Raw genomic sequence first — 18,606 nt, 5'->3', positions numbered from 1 at the left:
TTGATTGTTTAATGGAGTTACGTCTGCTCACATTGAGTTTGTTAAACTTTGATTCAGGACCCCCCTGAGAGTGATTATTCTTGGCTTTATAAAATTTCTTGGATTTATGAATAGAATAATGAGATTCATAACCTGAATCTAAAAGCTTAAGGAAAACTGCATAGTGGTTTGTTGATACAGATACAGTCCTTGGGCAAATATCCTCATGGTCTTTAAGTGCATGGTTAATTCCCTCTCGTAGTTGGTTAGACTCCTCAGGAAGCAAGACAGTATCTTTCTTTTCCTAGCATCTCCTGCGGTTAGCACACAGCGCATGGCTGTTGATGAGAAAACAGGACCCTCCTAGAAAGACCAGCTGCCTCCTTCTGTCCTCCCTCTGTCACTAGTGAATGCATTTGCGTAGATCAGCGCGTCAGATAAATTCTCATCCTGAAGGGCAGAAAAGGGACCCTTCTTGAGAAGACCATACGCAGGACAGGGTTCATATGATGGCCGATCTCAGCAGCCATAATTCCTGGCGGCAGTAGCAGGATGGGTGATGCACCCTGGGAGCTCTTTCCAGCACAAGGGCTATGTCACCTGAAGAGGGCTAAGAGGATGGGGCTGGCAGAGGGAAGTCAAGGATGAGAGAACTGTCCATTGGGTCATTGCTGAGCCCTTAAGGGAGGTCACGGTGGGCCTTCCCCATCCCCTTGTTGTAAATCTCTCTTTCCTTTTGATTTTCTGGGATACCCTTTCTATCTGTTCTGGTTTATAAAAGACAAAATAAGCAGATAGCCATTTGAATCAAGTTTGGGGAAACATTTTTTTAAAAGATTTTTTATTTATTTATTTGACAGAGAGACAGCCAGCGAGAGAGGGAACACAGCAGGGGGAGTGGGAGAGGAAGAAGCAGGCTCCCAGCAGAGGAGCCTGACGTGGGGCTCGATCCCAGAACGCTGGGATCACGCCCTGAGCCGAAGGCAGACGCTTAACGACTGCGCTACCCAGGCGCCCCTGGGGAAGCATTTTTGAACACTTTCACACATGGAGGTTGGCAGTCAGCACAAGTCTGAAGATGGCTTATGAGGTGGCATTTTCAATATCAGACTCTCTTGATCTCCAAACACACACACACACACACACACACACACACACACACACACCCCGCCATACCTCAAAATCAGCAACTGACAGACATTTGAATTCTGTGGTCTTTCCTTTTCTCTTCCAGATCAGGTTAGATTCTCTTTTCCCTGTCCTTTTGGCAAAGCCTGGCTTGTACAGTGATGGTGCTCTTCAGTCTCCCTCCTACCACCCTCGTAACTTGCACTAGCACCACCACCACCGTTTCAGAAGAAAACCTTAGAAGAGCAAGTAAGCATGGATAGCTTCATTTCTTTTTCTTTTTCTTTTTCTTTTTTTTTTAAAGAGAGCGCGCAGGGCCTGGGGTGGAGGGGGGCGGTGGGCAGAGTAGAGGGAGAGAGAGAATCTTAAGCAAGCTTCATGCCCAACATGGAGCCCAATGTGGGGCTCGATCTCACAACCCTGAGATCATGACCTGAGCCAAAATCCAAGAGTCAGACTCTTTTTTTTTTTTTTAAGATTTTACTTATTTATTTGAGAGATAGAGACAGCCAGCGAGAGAGGGAACACAAGCAGGGGGAGTGGGAGAGGAAGAAGCAGGCTCATAGCGGAAGAGCCTGATGTGGGGCTCGATCCCACAACGCCGGGATCACACCCTGAGCCGAAGGCAGCCGCTTAACGACTGCACCCCCAGGCGCCCCAAGAGTCAGACTCTTAACTGACTGCGCCCCCCAGGCGCCCCAAGCGTGGATAGCTTCAAAGAGAGATGGTGCAGACCAACAAGGTCAAGGATACAAGGGGAGTCAATTAGAAGAAGGTCAAGAAAAGATCCCCTCCCCAAAGTTAAGTCTCCAGATTCACCTCTTTGCCTTAGCTGAGCTCTGTGTGAGAGGGGCCATAGTCAGCTCTCTGCAGTTGACCTCAATGTAGCTTTTTTGCGAGGGGCAGTAAGCTATACCTGGCTTTGGTGCTTCTCTGTCCGCTCCCAGATAACCAATTCCAGATACGTGCTCACCGCACCCTACGTATCGTTGAAATGTATGTTTTTACCTCCCCACAGACAGGCTCTGCTTTTCCCCTGCTCTGGTGCCTTTCTCATCTTCCTCACCCCTGGGGTCCCAACTCCCTTCTTGCTCATTCTGATCTTCAAAGACCAGTCCCACTTCCATATTCCAGAGCAGACCTTCGCCAGCTATTCACACATACCAATTGCCCCATTTCTGAAACCCTCTAGAATCACACCATCCGATTGAAATATAATGGGAGCCGTGTATGTAGTTTGAGATCTCCAAGTAACCACATTTTTTTCAAGTGGAGACAAAGAGATAAAATCAATTTGACCAGTACATTTTATTTTACCTGATATATTCAAAACATTATCATTTCAACATGTAACCAACACAAAAATGATTCATATATGTGTTTCATATTCACAGCACAGCTCAATTCAGACTAGTCACATCTCAAGTGCCCCCAAACTACAGGGGGTTAGTAGCTGCCATGTTGGACCACACAGCTCTAGAACTTCTCAGCCCATGGTTTAGCAGTCAATTGTGTGTGCAGTTGGCATGTTTGCTAGCTGTTCTCTAATGAAGTCACTGTCTTTGGAGGGCAGAGTTTGTGCCGGGTCCTAGTGTGGTGCTTTGCACACTGTGGGCACTCAGCAAGTCCATAGAGTGCTTCCGTGTTATCACCGTACACCGCTAACACCCTCCTTCCGGAGAGACAGGCGTGTCCTCATTCCCCCTCACGTACATTCCTCAGCCACTAAGGCCGTTGCAGACATCTCTGGATATGCCTATGCTTGAAGTGAAGAGGGAAGTAAACCTTGCAGCAGAAGTGGGGACTGCATGGAAAGTTTAGTTTGCTGGAAGAAGCATCATTAACACCGCATCGAGACCCGTGCGGTCCCTCATTTTATACACAGAGTTTGCAAGGGGAGTGTTGGCATGTTTAGTTCTGGTGCAAAATGTTTCTTCCTTTAGCTTGGCATCTGAAAATAATGCTGCCAAAGAGATGATATCCCAAAGGAAGGTGATTTCTTTCGTCATCTGTGACGTAGCCTCAATCCAAGCTTCTCGAAACATGGGTGCCTAGACTAATGATGGCAGCAGACGCCCGCGTAAAGAGAACACATGCAAGGCTAACCTGAGTCAGGCTCTGGCTACTTAAACAAAGGATTGCATTAATTTTTGCAGAATAAAGTATTTTTTCCTTCTGTTTTTCATGAAATGGCCTTAAAGAATTCCTCTTGTTTGTGGTCTCGAAAAAATTAGAACTATGCCCATGAGGCCCGCCTTTAAGGGTTCTAATAAACAATAAGAAGGCTTTGTTCTTGGTAGTAAAATTAAAGCAAGCAGTGTTTCCATTACCTGGCAGGATGCCGCCTCCCCAGCAACCCCTGATCCTGACAAATGTAAACAGAGCATTCTGTTTCCCAGTTAGGAGGTGAGAAGGCAACATCTGTCAGGTTTGTATATAGAGATATAGTTGACCTTTCTGATAATGGAGAGAGAGAGAGAGAGGCATCTTCTTCGTGTAATCCCTCAGTTAAGTATTTTAAGATTCGATTTTACTCTAGAAAACTGTGCCTATTGAGGCTTAAAACTGGAAAGCCATTGTTTCAGAAAGACATTCATTTCCCAATGAGTTGGAATGATGGAAAATCTAGGGGTCTCTAGATAAAAGAAATACATATTTTTTAGTCTGACTCACTAGATTGCATGCATTTTCTGTTCCAGGCAACTTTGCCTGCCGTTGCTCAGATGTAGACCCATTTATGGTCAGTTGTGAATGAACCTTTGTGGGTAGATTGTGGCCCGAAGTAAAAAACGACCAAGGTCAGGATAGAAAGCACTGTCAGATGCAAACTCTGTTGAGCCCCGCAGTTAGTCAGAAGTCGTCGAGGCTATAGCATAAGCTGGACGGGTGTGACACGGGTGCCCCCTAACATCCTCTAGAGCTCTTCTTAAAAAATGTCCCGATTGTAGTCCCTTCTACCGTAGGTGCTTCGGTCTGTAATGGTCAGTGCCACACCCTTGAGCACTCACCAGTCCTATGTCCCCTGGCCTGAGAGCTTCCTTCCCTTTGGAAGCTGCTAAGACTCTGCCTGGGGTCTCCTCCACCCAGGGTACCCACCTGTTAATTCCAGAGGAGAACTGCCCAACCACCCCCAATAGCCTTCGGCCGGCCACGGATGGGCGATATTAGGTACATACTGCACTTCCTTCCCATCAACTGGACTGTTCTGCGCAGTTTCCCAAAGTCACCCAACGGGATTAATCTCCAGCTGCCCACCGTGCTCTAGGTAAGGCATGCTCTCCTGGCTTTATAGCTTTCCCCGTCTCACCTCCCCACCCCCTACTGGTGTTCCCTGGCAATGACTTGTACTCCCACCCCAGTCTCCTGCCCTGCTTCCTGGAGAGAGAACCGCAGGCCTCCTCTAAATTGGAATGATAGTGCCCGTCCCTGTTTCCCTCGTGCCCCCAGTTCACATGTTCAATACCCCTAAACTCTCCTCTCTTTCACATTCTTTGAATAAATGTGAATATTAAACACCAGGCATCAAAGATTTTTATAAATCAGTCTACCAGCTTCTGCTGGCTTCCTAGAGTGATGACAACCAGGTAAGGCATCATAGATGTTAACTTGTGGATGCATCAGGAAGACAGACCGAAGCTTAACATTTTCCAGTTGCATTTGGAAGCGCAAGGCTTACTGGTGATACAAGGGAGGATATTTCACTCACTGTAAGGCCCACTGAAGAGCAGGGACCCGATCCTCCTTCTCCGTAGCTTTGCAAGAGAGCGGATGACATCTATCCCTGAGTACCTCAAGCCCGAATAGGAGTTCAACCTTGTATTTTTCCAGGCCACCGCTATTCAGGAATCACGGCACAACAACTAAAAAGGATGCCACTTAATGAGAAATGACACGTAAGATGAGTAATGTAAGGTCATGGGGTAGAAGCTTCCTCTTTCCATTAGAAATGACTTCCCTTCCCTGAGATGGATCACCTCTGTCCTCCCCAGCACTCAATTTTCCATCCCCTTCTGCAGATTATTTTTTAGCTTCTGACCACAGTGTGATTTTTGCCAAATACATTCGTTGAAAATTACTTAAAAGAAAGTAGCACTTTTCAGAAACTTTATGAAAAAGACTTGATAGACACAAGCGCCCGTGACAGGTTAATAGATTTTTTTTTTCATTCTGCATGCCCAGCCCAAACGGAAGGGTGTGGAATATTTGTTTTATAAAGTGTGTAATTAACAAGAGAAAGGAAGGGAGGAGTTTATTGTTTTTGAATGAATTATGAGCAACACCTTCCATTCTGCTGCTTCTTTTGGAACTGCTTCGAGCAGAGTTACCATTTAACACAAAAAGAAAAGTCTGTAGTGGGAATGCCAAGAACGTGAGGTTGGAGTCAGTCGAGTGTGCTCTGAGGAAGACTGCACGGGAAGAGCAGCGCTGTTCTAACTGCCACAGACGCCGGCAGGACGTCAGTCAGGGGGGGAGTAAAAAGCACACTGCTAGCACAGTTTCATTTTCAAATTGACAGCCTGTGAATCAGTAATCGCAACTCTTCATGCCCCGACAGGAGAAAACTGATATTTATCAAGCACCTGCTACGTGCCTGAGAGTTTACAGATATTTTCATTCGAAGTATGCAAGTGAGGAGACATTCTCACACAGATTCGACACATTTTCCATACCCGCAGCTCTGATTATGATGTCTGTGATCTTTTCCTCTGTGCGAGAGGTTGGCAGACTATGACCCTTGGGCCAAATCTGACTCGTCACCTGTTTTCCTAAATAAAGTTTTATTGGAACACAGCCACACCCGTTTAATTCCGTCTTGTCAGTGGCCGCTCTCCTACTACAACAGCGGTGTTGGGTAGCCACGACAGAGACCGACAGAGACCGTGTGGTCTGCAAAGCCATAACATTTACTTTCTAGGCCTTTGCAGCAAAGTCTCCCAACTCCTGCTGTACGTCTTGGAAGACTCTCCTCTGTCCCCACCCTCCCCCACCCCTTTGCATCAGGAAGGAGCCTTTAGAGAATGCATTTGGGATCTGAAAATAACTCCAAAAATTCTGGAGTTAGTGTTCACGTTATAGCTTCCAAAGCCGTTGTTTTGGTGAAAGATATAGATGGAAACAAATTTCGATTCATGCTGTTAAGTCCATCGGGTAGTCAGCACAGGCTGACCGGTCCTAGAACTTGTAGTATTGGTCCTATGTAGACATTCCAGATGAAAAGAGTTTCTTATCAATAGTAATGGTTATCATTTATTGAGTAGTTACTATGTGCCAAACATTTCTCAGTGGTTTTTCATGTACTGAATCATTTAGCTCTCACCACAAGCTACGCCCGGGTTTCTCTGCCTTGGCACTAGTGACATTGGGGGCTGGATCATTCTCTGTTGTGGCGGGGGCTGTTCTGAGCATTGCTGGATGTTTGCTGGGTAGCATCTCTGGCCTCCACCCACTAGATACAGGGCGTGACCCCCGCCCCCCCTTGTGACAACCTAGAATTTCTCCACGCATTGCCAGTGCTCCCTGGGAGAGCACCTGATCTACCAGGTAAGAGGAACTCGAGAAATGGAGAGTTTCAGCAAATGCCCAAGAACATACTACTAGGAGGTAAGGACGACCTGGCATTCAGCCCCAGGAAGATTTCCTCAGGACCTCGAGTTCTGAACTGCCACCTCCTCTAGCCCTTGTTCACTCTAAATCATTTCACCTTGTCTGACGATTTTGCTTTATTGAAAAATTCACAACAACGTCAACAATGTCTTCAATGGACGTGTTGTGTGTGCTCCTCCTGGGGGGGAAATGCCTTTGTGTGAAGCTTCAGAGTCTCAGGCATTAGCAGTGGTACTCTCACTGGACAGTTTTATCGTCTCATCACAGTTGTGTTTCACTTATAAGAAGACTTTTATTGCCAGCTTACCACAGCAGGCTGCCATTTTTAATGGCATCACACTTCCTTATCCAACATTCAGCCTTCATAATCTTAGAAACCTCAAGAAAAGAGGACTTATTGTGAGGTTCCTGGGAGCTATTTTTCGATCCCATAGCAAAAACAGAGCAGAATCCGTGTGGAGAGTTCATCAGCGCGCAGAATTGGCCTCCTCTGGGCCAAAGCATTTTCCCTCACGTCACTCCGCGGTGAAGGCTGGATTCTGTGTAGCTTCAATCCACACCGTCACTACTTTACCTTCTCACCAAAAGCACTTTATGAAGGGATTCTGTTTTTTATTTTTCTGAAAAGCCTGTCTCTTTGGCTTTCAAAAGTTTCAGTCAAAAGTGTTCAACTTTAAGTGAATGTATAAAATATTAAAAAATATGGTCCTGTACTCCAGTTTCTCCCCCAAAGACAGGGACCCTGGGAACTTGGCCACTCCTCTCTCTCATCTACTTGAGCTAGGTCCACAAATATTTGACTCCGGTGTGAGAGAGTTTTAGGGTGAAGATTACATATAAACATATTAGATGAATTACAGTAATACAGTCTGCTCTTACTCAATTCTTTTTGGCTCAGTTTTATATACAAACTCAAGTGCTAGAGTTGCTTTCATTGTTCCTTCTGGCAGCTCTGTCTAACTTCTGCCCCAGGGTCTGGAATGTTCATCACAGCTGCCTTTGGCAATAAAACCCAGAGCACCCTCAGATCCTCATATTTCTCTTCGCACCTGGTCAGCAGTCCAAGGCGGGGCACGGAGCCCACCTGCATACAGGCTTTCCCTGTACCCTCATCTTCCTGGCCAAATTATCAGCTTATCTGCAGCTCCGTTGTGTTTCCGTTGCTCCGGCCCCGGGCAGATTGGAATGAACTCCTCCAATGTTTTTCTTTTGGAGTGAGATGGGATTGTTATAGATGTTATAGCCTATAACAGTATGAAATAATGGTGTTACTAAGACATAATAATAACACTAACGCCTTTAAATTTGGATGCAGACTCAGAATCACGTATTCTTAGTAACAGAGAAAAACGCTGTTGAGTTTAACCAATAACACATCAACATAACATAAAACAAAGAAGAGTTTTAACCTTTCTCAGGATCACCTTAATCTGAATCACGGTACAGCTTTGCTTTTGCCATGAGGACCAATTCTAGGCAAATTTGTAAAGTAGACATTTGTCTTTTAAACCCCCAATCTCATCAGCAGTGATTTTAAGGATAGCAAGATTTAGAATCTTCGACCAAAGGGGTCGCAGTTTGATAGAACAATTTCAAGAGTGCGCTAATGGTGGGCCCGTGTGGTAGGGGCAGTCTCCTGGGCTGCGCAGGCCGGGGGGCGGGGGGCACCATTCTCATGGAATTCAATGTGAATGGTGGCCTCTGGGATTGGGTAACACCAGCATCCCTCCTTCCTCCACACCCTGAAATAAAATTTCCTTTTTCCGACACATCAGCCTTATCCTCTCTGAAACTTACTCCGCTGTTTGCATCTGTGTATGAATAGAAGGTAATCTCTCAAGTCAGCATATCCTTCTCATGAGAGGAATTAAAAGGTTCTGTTCTCAAAATCTAGAGATGGCTAGCGCATTTCAACGAAGCATCTTAAAATGAGAAAATGAGGATTTCTAAAATGCATATTAGTCCAATGGCACCCGTGAGAAGTGGCCGGGTAACTTTTCCCCGTTGACGTCGCCTTCTAAGAGTTTCATAGAATATTTCTAAAGATGTTAAGGCCACATGTGTCTGAAATCTAATGATGTTTATACTTCGCACTAAACATCTCATTTTGCAGTTGAATACAAGTCAAATTAAAAGAGCAAGTTTTTAGAGATACTTAGAAACTGTTTACAGACTGCTAAAGAACATTTTGCAGACACGTAGTCCAATTTTTAGTGTGTAGGTAATTAAATCCTTTGAATATTTATACATATATGACAAGAACAAAATAAGAAATTGTCCGCTTCCCCCCGCCCCTCCTGTGAAATGCCGTGACACTATTATACCATAAAACTTAACACGGGGAACTTTTTACTGGGCGTTGCTAACCAAGTGCTCTAGAGAAAACAGCTAACCCGTTTATGTTATCATTAACAACGCCGGGGAATGAGGACGTGTGACCGCACTTCTAGCAAAGGCAGATAGACCGTGAGCCCAGCGGTGACTCCCACGGGACCGCCCCGACTGTTGGTATCTGACGTCAGCGCTGAATGAGATCTCAGCGCTAGGAGGACAAGACAGGAGTGTTGGCCTTCTACGCTCACTTCATTGTTTGACTTTCTCATTTCTCTTTCATTAGGCTGTAAAGGATGAGATGGTCATAGTCTGTCAATGAGAAGAAGCGAAACTACTGTAGGACTAGGGCAGAGTGGGGCCCCAGCTCTACAAGCCAGGCTGTTCTTCTGTGTCCTATGTAACTTCCCTTCTCATTCTACCTTTCCTGCTCCCCAAATACTTGGGACCATTATGGACACACTAGATAATAGGTAAATACATCGATTCTCGTCATTTGCGGTAGTTACGTTCTATAAAGTTGCCGGCAACACTGAATTGGCCAAAATGGAACCATTGCTCTTCGGGGAAATAGCCACACATACACACACATACACCCTTCACCCAGATTATATAATCTTAAATCTCGAAAGCCAGTCCTCCTGGTAGATTCTATTGTCTTTGTTTTATGAAAGAGGAAAGGAGGTTCCAGAGTGCTAAGTGACTTGCCTGAGGCTGACGCACTCACAGGAGCCAGAATTGGGACTCGAAACCCGTCCAGCTGGCCCGAGAGCCAGAGCTTCTTGGACCACACTGCACTGTCCCTATTGTCTCCATCCTTGGATTATAGAAGAGCTGAAGCAAGAAGGCTGAGCGTGTCCTGCTTCAGACCTCAGCTAGTAGGGTGACTCATGTGTTTTTTGTGCTCTGGGCATGTCTGAAACAAACACAAAAAGGCCACAAGTATTGATTTGGGGTTACAAATTAATTTTTAAGTTGGAGTGAGTATGCACATCGCGAATATGGAATCTGTAAATAATGAAGCTAGACTGTAGAATTTGTGTGGGGGTCCCCATTAAAAGCGGAGTTGGGAGTGCCAGCAAATACCTTGTCCATGTCTTTTAGCTGGTTCCTATTCATTCCTCCAGAGACTTGTCAGAGAATTCTTGTCTGTCCCATGAAATGGACCCAACGCTCAGCCATGTTCAGTCACATTACCCTGTTTAATTTCCTCTAGGCACTTGTCATGATCCAAAATTTTTGTTTCTTGACTTGTTCAGCCTGTTCCCCTATGCTTATATGTAAACTCTGTGATAGTGGGAACTTTGTCTGTCTTGGACGCCCTGCCTGCCCAGCACTTGGAATGCTGTCTGAGACACACTGGGAACCCAGTTGCTATTATTCGAATGAATAAATGAATAGATCGATGAATGAATCAATAGTTGTATGTAGGTCTTTCACAGTGACGGCTGCAAGCAGTTCCTAAGAGTAGACCTGAGCGCGTATGACATTGGCTGTGTCACTTACAGTCAGATAAGGCATCAGGGCCTAAAAAATAGGATCATTCACCTGAAAGAAGAAAGAAATTCTGCCAGAATTGAGATTGGGTCTAGCTTGAGAAGAATTACTTTAGAGTATTTTGCAAAGAGATGAAGTCAGTACCAAGGACTAGAAACAATGATGGGGGGGGGGGATGATGCGTTTCAGGATGAGAAGGAAGTTTTAACTCCAGATGTAGAGAGGTTGCGTGCCGAGCACATGGGTGAGGCCAGAACACAGATGAGGTCAAGTAACTGAGTTTCTTGTCATGAGGGGCCGAGGTGACATTTACATGTGAGTATAATTGAGATGAGAAAAAAAGCTAGCAGTGAGAAGCCTGCAATGGGAAGAGACCTAATTTTAAGCTCTATTTTGTCCTGCAACGTCAAGAGTACTGAAGGATAAGTGCCCTTTTTCCAGTGCGGTCCAGAGGTGGGATCCAGTAGTCGCCTACCACTGGCCATCATTCCTAATTATGCCCACCCCACTGTTGCCTTTAGGTTAGGGACGAAGAAGGTGGAAGTAGAGGTCTATGAAAGAAGGTTTGGGGGCTGTTTCTTTCATCCTTAGATTGGCTCTACTCAAAGCACTTCCATTAGCCTTAGTGATTCTGAATCAAAAGATCTGAATCTGAAGTTGAAAGCTGAAATCATGACCAGGAGCTGCCCGCTTCCAGAGCAAACCTGGGAACTAGAAACACCTGAACACACTGCAAGCAGCCGATAAGCCCTTCACTCATTTGGTTGAATAGCCCATAGAAGAAGTGAAGTCCAGTCAAACCATTAGCTTCTTTTAAGTGACATATAAAACAGCAAAACTGTGGAAAACTTCTTTGTAGTGGAAGAATTTTAGAAATATAGGATAGCATTCAACTTATTTTATTGTACCTTTTGGAATTTAAGAATGCTAGAGTTACCAAAAATTTGGAAGCTTCATCAAAGTGTAAGAAGAGATTCAACTTTCCTGATTTCAAAGGAAAGTCAATTCTGTGTTTTTTGAAAGATCTAAGGAAAATACTTGGCCGAAAATGAACAGATCATGTTTCCAAATTTCTGGGAATTTATATTTTGGGACCATGGTGGTTGTGGTATCAGCTTTCTCAAAACATATTTGGCTCAACAAAGTAGATTTCGGTCTACTTTTTTTGTAAAACAAATCTATCCATCATAAATCTCAAATGGTCAGGATTGGGATTAAATGGAACCCCATGTTATGATGGCAACTGGGACACTCTTCCTACCATAGAGTAACCCAAATCCCAGTGATCCTCGGAGTGAAATGGATCCCAAACTAAATCGTAGTCTATTAACAAAACTACTTCTCAATACAGACAATACCACCTCAGATTTGTCTATGACGTCATAGTGTTACTAATTCCTCATATACTATTTCACGTATTTACCCACAATAACCCACATGGCTGAGACAGCAGATATTATTCACCTCATTTTACAAAATAGGAGAACTTAGAAATGGATATTTTCCCAACCTCATCCTCCTGCAAGTGAGTAGAGCTGGTACTCCACACCACATTTCCTGGCACCTACTCTAGAACTCCTGGTGGGGTTGGGTCAGGTTTACTCAAAGCCAGAATATCATTCAGCACAGAATATGTTAGCAACAACATTGAAACCTGAGGACTTCGTGATACGTTCAATTGATTTTCGATGCAAGTGCTAAGACACTTCAATGAAGGAAAGAGTTGTGTCTTCCATAAATGGTGCTTAGGCAACCGGCTATCCATAAGTAAAAAGACACAGCTGGACCCTACTTTGCACCACACGCACAAAACTTAACTCAAAATGGCTCAAAGACCCAAAGGTAAGAGATAAAACTTCTAGAGGAACGCAGACGTGTGAATCTCCATGACCTTGGATTAGGTTGCTTAGCTATGACACCAAAAGCACAAACAACAATAGAAAAATAGGTAAATTGGACTCTATCAAAATTAAAAACTTTCGTGCTAATAAGGGCATCATCAAGAGGTGCCTGGCTGGCTCAGTTGGAAGAGCATGCAACTCTCGATCTTGGGGTTGTGAGTTCGAGCCCCATGTGGGGTGTAGAGATTACTTAAATAAATAAAAACTTAAAAAAAAAAAAAAACAACGGCGTCACCAAGAAAATGAAAAGACTTGGGAGAGTTGCCTTATTTCATACAACAGCCAAAGATCCCTGCCCTCATGGATCTTACGTCCTATTAGATTTACCTTGATTGTATGCTCAAGTACAATTTCGCTCTTAGGGCTCATTCTAGAAGATACTTTTCAAGTGTCAGGTGCCAATTTCCAGAAGTTTCACTTTCTCCATCGTAATGTGCCCCTGGTTTCTATATGATTCCATCCTTCTCACAGCTCGGTTGTGGTCAGTTATTAAACTTAGTTCCCTTTGAACTCAAAGGGAAAGACAAGAAATTTCTTGTGAGTAGTGGCCTTTCAAGTAAATATGTCCACAGATAGCTAAGTTTATTTGGGAATCCTCAAGGGGAACTAGAAATGACAACATGAAAGTAAAGGTAAGAGAAATTGAGCCCGGTGATGAACTTCCTTGAAATATTAGCCTGAGTTCCACATTCTGTACTTGCCCATCAATGCATCTTATGAATTTTTTTGTTCATTAAACACTTAGCAAACACGTCTGTGTGCTAACCTGACATAGGACCTGATCTTGCGGTTTGCTGCAGATGGCCAGTGACCATCATCTTCTCAATAAGATGTCTTGAGTAGTCTCTCTGCTGTGTCTTATCAAGATCAGGAATAAAACTCAAGGAATCTTGGCCGCTGGAAACAGGACATGATTTCTCTGAGCAGCCATCAGTGGATTTTTATCCTGAACTTCTGACCCTACTTCCAGTCTATGTCATTCAGAGAGAATGGAATTACTGCAGTTAAATGAAGTATCTCAAATCAAAAGGGCTTAATGACTGGGCCATGTCTCCTCCCTGAGATATGCTAGAGTAATCAATGATGCTATTGTCATTCTCTGTAACACTGCAACTTCTGTGCTGTGTTAAAATCATAAAACTCATGCATGCTCTCTCCATTTCCCACAGCTGTGATTTTTGGGTCTCTGTTTGCGAATAAGCATTTGGGAATTGTCATGAGGTGGAGGAAATAACATGTGCAGAGTATTTCCCAAGCCCAGTTGCCAAGAATGAGCTAATTGTCACCCTCCCTTGCATATAATGAGTCTTAAAAACTTCAAATACAAGCCATTCTAGAATCATCTACCTTTCCTGGAGAATGGCATGTGTTCATTTTAGAACCTCGGTCTTTCGGAAGTATACCAGAAGTAAAATTTTAAATTATGTCCTAAGATTAATAAAATGGTCAACCATTCTTTTTCTTTTTTGATGTTTTCATAGTGATGAAATACAAAGTCAATGTCTGTATTTAAAAGAAAAGTTAAGTAAATGTGATAAAATCTTGCTACCTTGCTTTTGGAAAATTTGTTCAATGGACATCGATAGTAATCTTGTCTCCATAAAGGAATAATATTATTTTTTTAACTCACTTTTTTTTAATAGGCCAAAATTACACTTTCTTTCAAGATATAAAAGCAGGAGTCACAAATATATTTCAAGTGTCAATTTCCAACTAATTGGTAATAGCTACATATATGTTGGGAAGATTCTTCCTTAAGGAAGGGCAAGTTATGGCTTAGTAGAAAAGACTGCTGCCAATGATAATAGTGTTCTCCAAGGGTGCAAGATAGGGAGCGGACATGTAAGTCCTATATTTTCCATCTCTGTATAACTGGAAGAAGAGTTAACATTTAAAATATCTTTTTTAGTGATTACCAGAAACATAGTAGTCGACATTAAAGAGCATGTAACTGAAAACAAAGGCCATATAAACGCTTACTCTTCTATCTATCCTGTAGGTCAATGCATCACGTCAAGAAGCCAAATTGATGGAGGAGTGTGATCTTCTCATTGAGATCATTCAGCAGAGACGACAGATTATTGGAACCAAGATCAAAGAAGGGAAGGTATGATTTCTAGGGTAGACGATTTCATATTCCCTACCTGGAGAAAACATCATATTCCCATGCCCTTCAATAGCTTAGGAAATATCGAATACCCCCCCCCCTTTTCTGTATTTTCCGTAATCTCCTCTTGTCTTTGAGACGGAGCTCAAAGGCCCCTGGTTGGCCATTTTCTTCTCCACCCCTTTCTTTGTATTATCACCATCTCCTATGCACATCTGTAATAAAAGGATTACATTACATTACCTCTCCTCCATTACTGAACTCCAGGGGGCAGCATGGAGCTCTGGTCTATTATAGCCATTGTTTTCATCTTTCTTCTCTATGAGAAGGTGGGTTCCACAGAGCAGGAGTTCATTTCATATTTATCGCTATATCCTGGCAATTAGCACAGTATTAAATAAATGTTTCAGCGAGTCAGACTTTATATAGAAATTGCAAAGTATTTTCCCATGCCCTCGAGCGAATTCAGACAGATATAATGTCATGGTGGCAAAACTACTATAGTTTCACTATATCATATATCCCTTTGGGGATATATTAATAGTAATTCTTTTCTAATGTTTGTATCTTTAAAATTCCTATGGTTATTATTGAACTACTTGGGATCCATTTTATTTTACTCATTTCTTTGCCACCCTCAAAAGGTAATTTTGTAAATATTTTAAAAATAGAAACATTCATTCAAGATCCAATAAATTCATGAAGTTCTTTATTACTACTCATAACCGTGCTTTAATGAAATATGTATAATTAAATTAGCAACCATTAAGTGGTACACAGAGGTTCCAATAGCTAATATATGTGCTCTTCTCTGTTTTCTACCACATTTAAAAGGTACTTTCAATACTGCATAATATTTTAGATTACTTTGTCTGTGTAAGTTGAAAAATATCTATGCATGTAAATTGTGATGGTGATCAGAAAAGTAAAGTCAAATCCAATAGCCCTGGAAGCTGTTACAGTGAACTAACAAATTAGTATGAAGTCACTCGCTGGCCAAGAACGGGCTCAAATGTGTCGAGAAGTGACTTTTCCCCACCACCAAATTGTACGATTTCGAAGAGCACTGAGTGTCAGCCTGGAATCCTCACGGCACGTTTTTCCTCTCCCGTTATCATGCACCACGTGCGTACATCTCTTAATACCTGACATCTTCCAGGTCCTCAGATACACGATTGCCCGAAATACAGCTACAATTCATTCATATGCGTGTAGGAGGGGATTTGTTGCCTTTCCATGGTGAAGGCACCCGCTCTCGACACTCATATCGTTCGTTTTGTATCACTGCTGTAACAAGGTACCGCAGACTGGGTGGCTCAAAACAACACGGATTTAGTTCCTGACCTTCCGGAGGTCGGGAGTCCAAAGTCAGTCTCACTGGGCTTAAAGTCAAGGTTTCGGCAGTGCTGTTTCTTTCCGGAGGCTCTAGGGCAGAATCCACTTGTTGCCTTTTCTGGCTTTTAGAGGCCACCGGCGTTCCTTGGCTCCTGGTTTCTTTATCACATCACTCTGACCTTTGCTACCCTCATCATATCTCTTTCTCTGACACAGTTCTCTCTGGCTCTCTCCTCTAAGGACCCTTCTAACTACACCGGGATCACCCAGATCATCCGGGATAATACCCCCCTCTCTCAAGAGCCTTACCTTCATCACCTCTGCAACATCCCTTCTTATCATGTAAAGCGCCATAGTTTAAAAACTCCTGGGATTAGGATGGGAGCATCTTTGGGGGCCCGTATTCAGCTTGGCCAGCATGCCTTTCCCATGCTTAACTTCCCAGCATGAGGGTCTCTCTCATGAGCTCGATCAAAGTAGTGAAGGGGTGTCTGCAGTTCTGGCCGTGGTGATGCGTGGGGGGTGTGCTTTGGTGCACCCGCTCCACCCCGAACGTGTGTCAGTGACAAGAGAACACAGTGAAATAGGAAAGCAGACCCAGCGGGACCCAAAACAAGGTAAAGGTCTCCATGGGCCGGAAATGGTACAAACCTGCAAAGCTGCGATTGTGGCGAAAACACAGGAGTGGGACTTGGTCTGGAAAAGACCAAAGCAGCAACGCCTTCAACTCCAACGGATAAAGAGTTCTCAAAGCCTGGGGATAAAGGGGCTAGAAGTGGTCCAGATGGTATGGGCAACTAAAATCGGACTCGTTGGTTAATGCCACGGGCCATATAAGGCTTCTCAGTTCATTAAAAGGCACTGAAAAAGATTATTGCCAACCTCTGCCTCGGGTCATAGTGTTCAGCGATTTCGGGCCCGGGAGTCTGGAACGAGTCTGTTGTTGGGTTGGAGCCTGGCTCTGCACTATTACCGATGCCTGTGCAAAAGAGAAGCCTCAGAAATTCAGAGGATCCCTGAATGAGGACCCCCCAAGGGTGAGGGAGGTGAGGAAAACTGATGGTAATACCAGTATCCAGAGGGAATGGGAGGGGGCTAAGTCAGGAGGGTGAGGGAGCAAAAGGTTATGAATGAATTCTTCCCTTTACATCTGAAACTCAAGCTGCAGTGCTGAAGCATATAAAGAAATCTTGCATTTCTGAAACTATAGCTCGCAAAATCAACACAGACATCATCTTACCCCAGGTGAAATTCATTGTATGGGAAAATATTAAAAAGATGTTTAAAGCGATAATGAAGGGATAACTTCTGTTTTAAAAGAGCAAAAACTTGTGAAGCCACAAAAGGATATAAAATCAGAAAGAAAGAAATGTGAAAATAACACAATAGCAGTTTGGGAGATAAAATGTAGACACTGAAACTACAAAGGCAGCTCAGCGTCGGGGGGAGTTTGGAAACTGAGTTTCAGCCTTCACGTAGGAGACACTATTCTGCACGTAAGAATATGAAATTCAAGCCATATTTCACGCCATAGACAAAAATTAAATCTAAACGGATATTCCTAATCTGAAAGACAAAAGGATAAAACTTCTAGAAGAAAACATGGGAGGAAATCTTGGTGAACCTTGAGTTGGGCAAAGATTGTTCATATACAATATTGAAAACATCAAAGAAATACTATAAATTAAACAGGTAATGATATTTCATCAAAAGTAAGAACTTTTCTCTAAAAGGCACTGTTAAGAGAATGTAAAGACAAGCCACAGGTTGGAGACAAGTATTTATAAAGTATTTATCTAAATAGAAAAGTATTTGTATGCAGGTGTATAACAAATTCTCAAAACTCATTAGCAAGGAAACAAACAACACCTTTACCAGAATGGGTAAAAGATTCGAATAGGCACTTTACCAAGGAAGGCATATGGATGGCAAATAAGCACATGGAAAGATGTTCACAATCATTAGTTGTTAAGAAAAGTCAGTAAGGCAAATTAGAACCTCAAGGAGATACCCTACTTACCTAGTTAAGATGAAAAAGATGGACCATACCAAGTGTTGTCGAGAACATGGAGGGACTGGAAGGCTCACACGCTGTTTATAAGAATAAAACTGCATTTTGAAAAACTGACAGTTTCTTAAGTAGTTAAACATACACTTACCATATGATCCAGCCATTCTAAGCGTTTGCCAAGAGAAATGAAAGCATATGTCCCTATAGGACACGTACATGGATTTTCATGGGAATGGCAAAAGTAATAGCCCCAGACTGGAAATGACTCAAATGTCCATCAGCAGATAAACAGATAAACAATTTGGGGCACATCCATACTATTCACCAACAAAAAGAACGAGCTACTGATACATGGAACAACGTGGATGAATCTCAGTAAATTATGGTGAGTGAAAGAAGCCAGACGGAAAATAGTACATACTGCATGACTACGTTCATATGGAAGTTTAGAAACAGCACTTTCTAATAATCTGAGGTGACAGAAGACAAATCAGTGGTTGCTTAGGGATGAGTGACAGGGAGTGGGGAAGGGGGGACTGGGATGAGTTACCAAGGGCAGGAGGAAAATGGAGGCATGGTCTATGTGCTCATTATCTTATGGGTTTACATGTATTTGAACACTTGCCAGATTTGCACTTTAAATATATACAGTTTGTTGTATGTTAATTATATTGCAATAAAGCTGTTTGTAAGACAGTTCTATATTTATATAA

The 18,606-nt window shown here is 43.2% G+C and overlaps 1 protein-coding gene across 7 annotated transcripts in view; it reads left to right on the top strand.

Annotated features, from left to right (window-relative positions):
• Positions 1-18,606, top strand: part of MID1 (midline 1) — a 569,906-nt gene that overhangs the window by 512,013 nt on the left and 39,287 nt on the right. For all 7 annotated transcript variants that reach the window (XM_044391873.3, XM_048213242.2, XM_048213241.2 and 4 more), the window contains one exon: positions 14,440-14,547. In XM_044391873.3, coding sequence (XP_044247808.1) covers positions 14,440-14,547 — 108 coding nt within the window. The remainder of the gene's footprint in view (positions 1-14,439; positions 14,548-18,606) is intronic.

This window comes from Ursus arctos, chromosome X, assembly GCF_023065955.2.
Source record: "Ursus arctos isolate Adak ecotype North America chromosome X, UrsArc2.0, whole genome shotgun sequence".
Lineage (NCBI taxonomy): Eukaryota > Metazoa > Chordata > Mammalia > Carnivora > Ursidae > Ursus > Ursus arctos.
The sequence above is the reverse complement of the archived record's forward strand: the minus strand, read 5'-3'. Positions and strand labels throughout refer to the sequence as shown.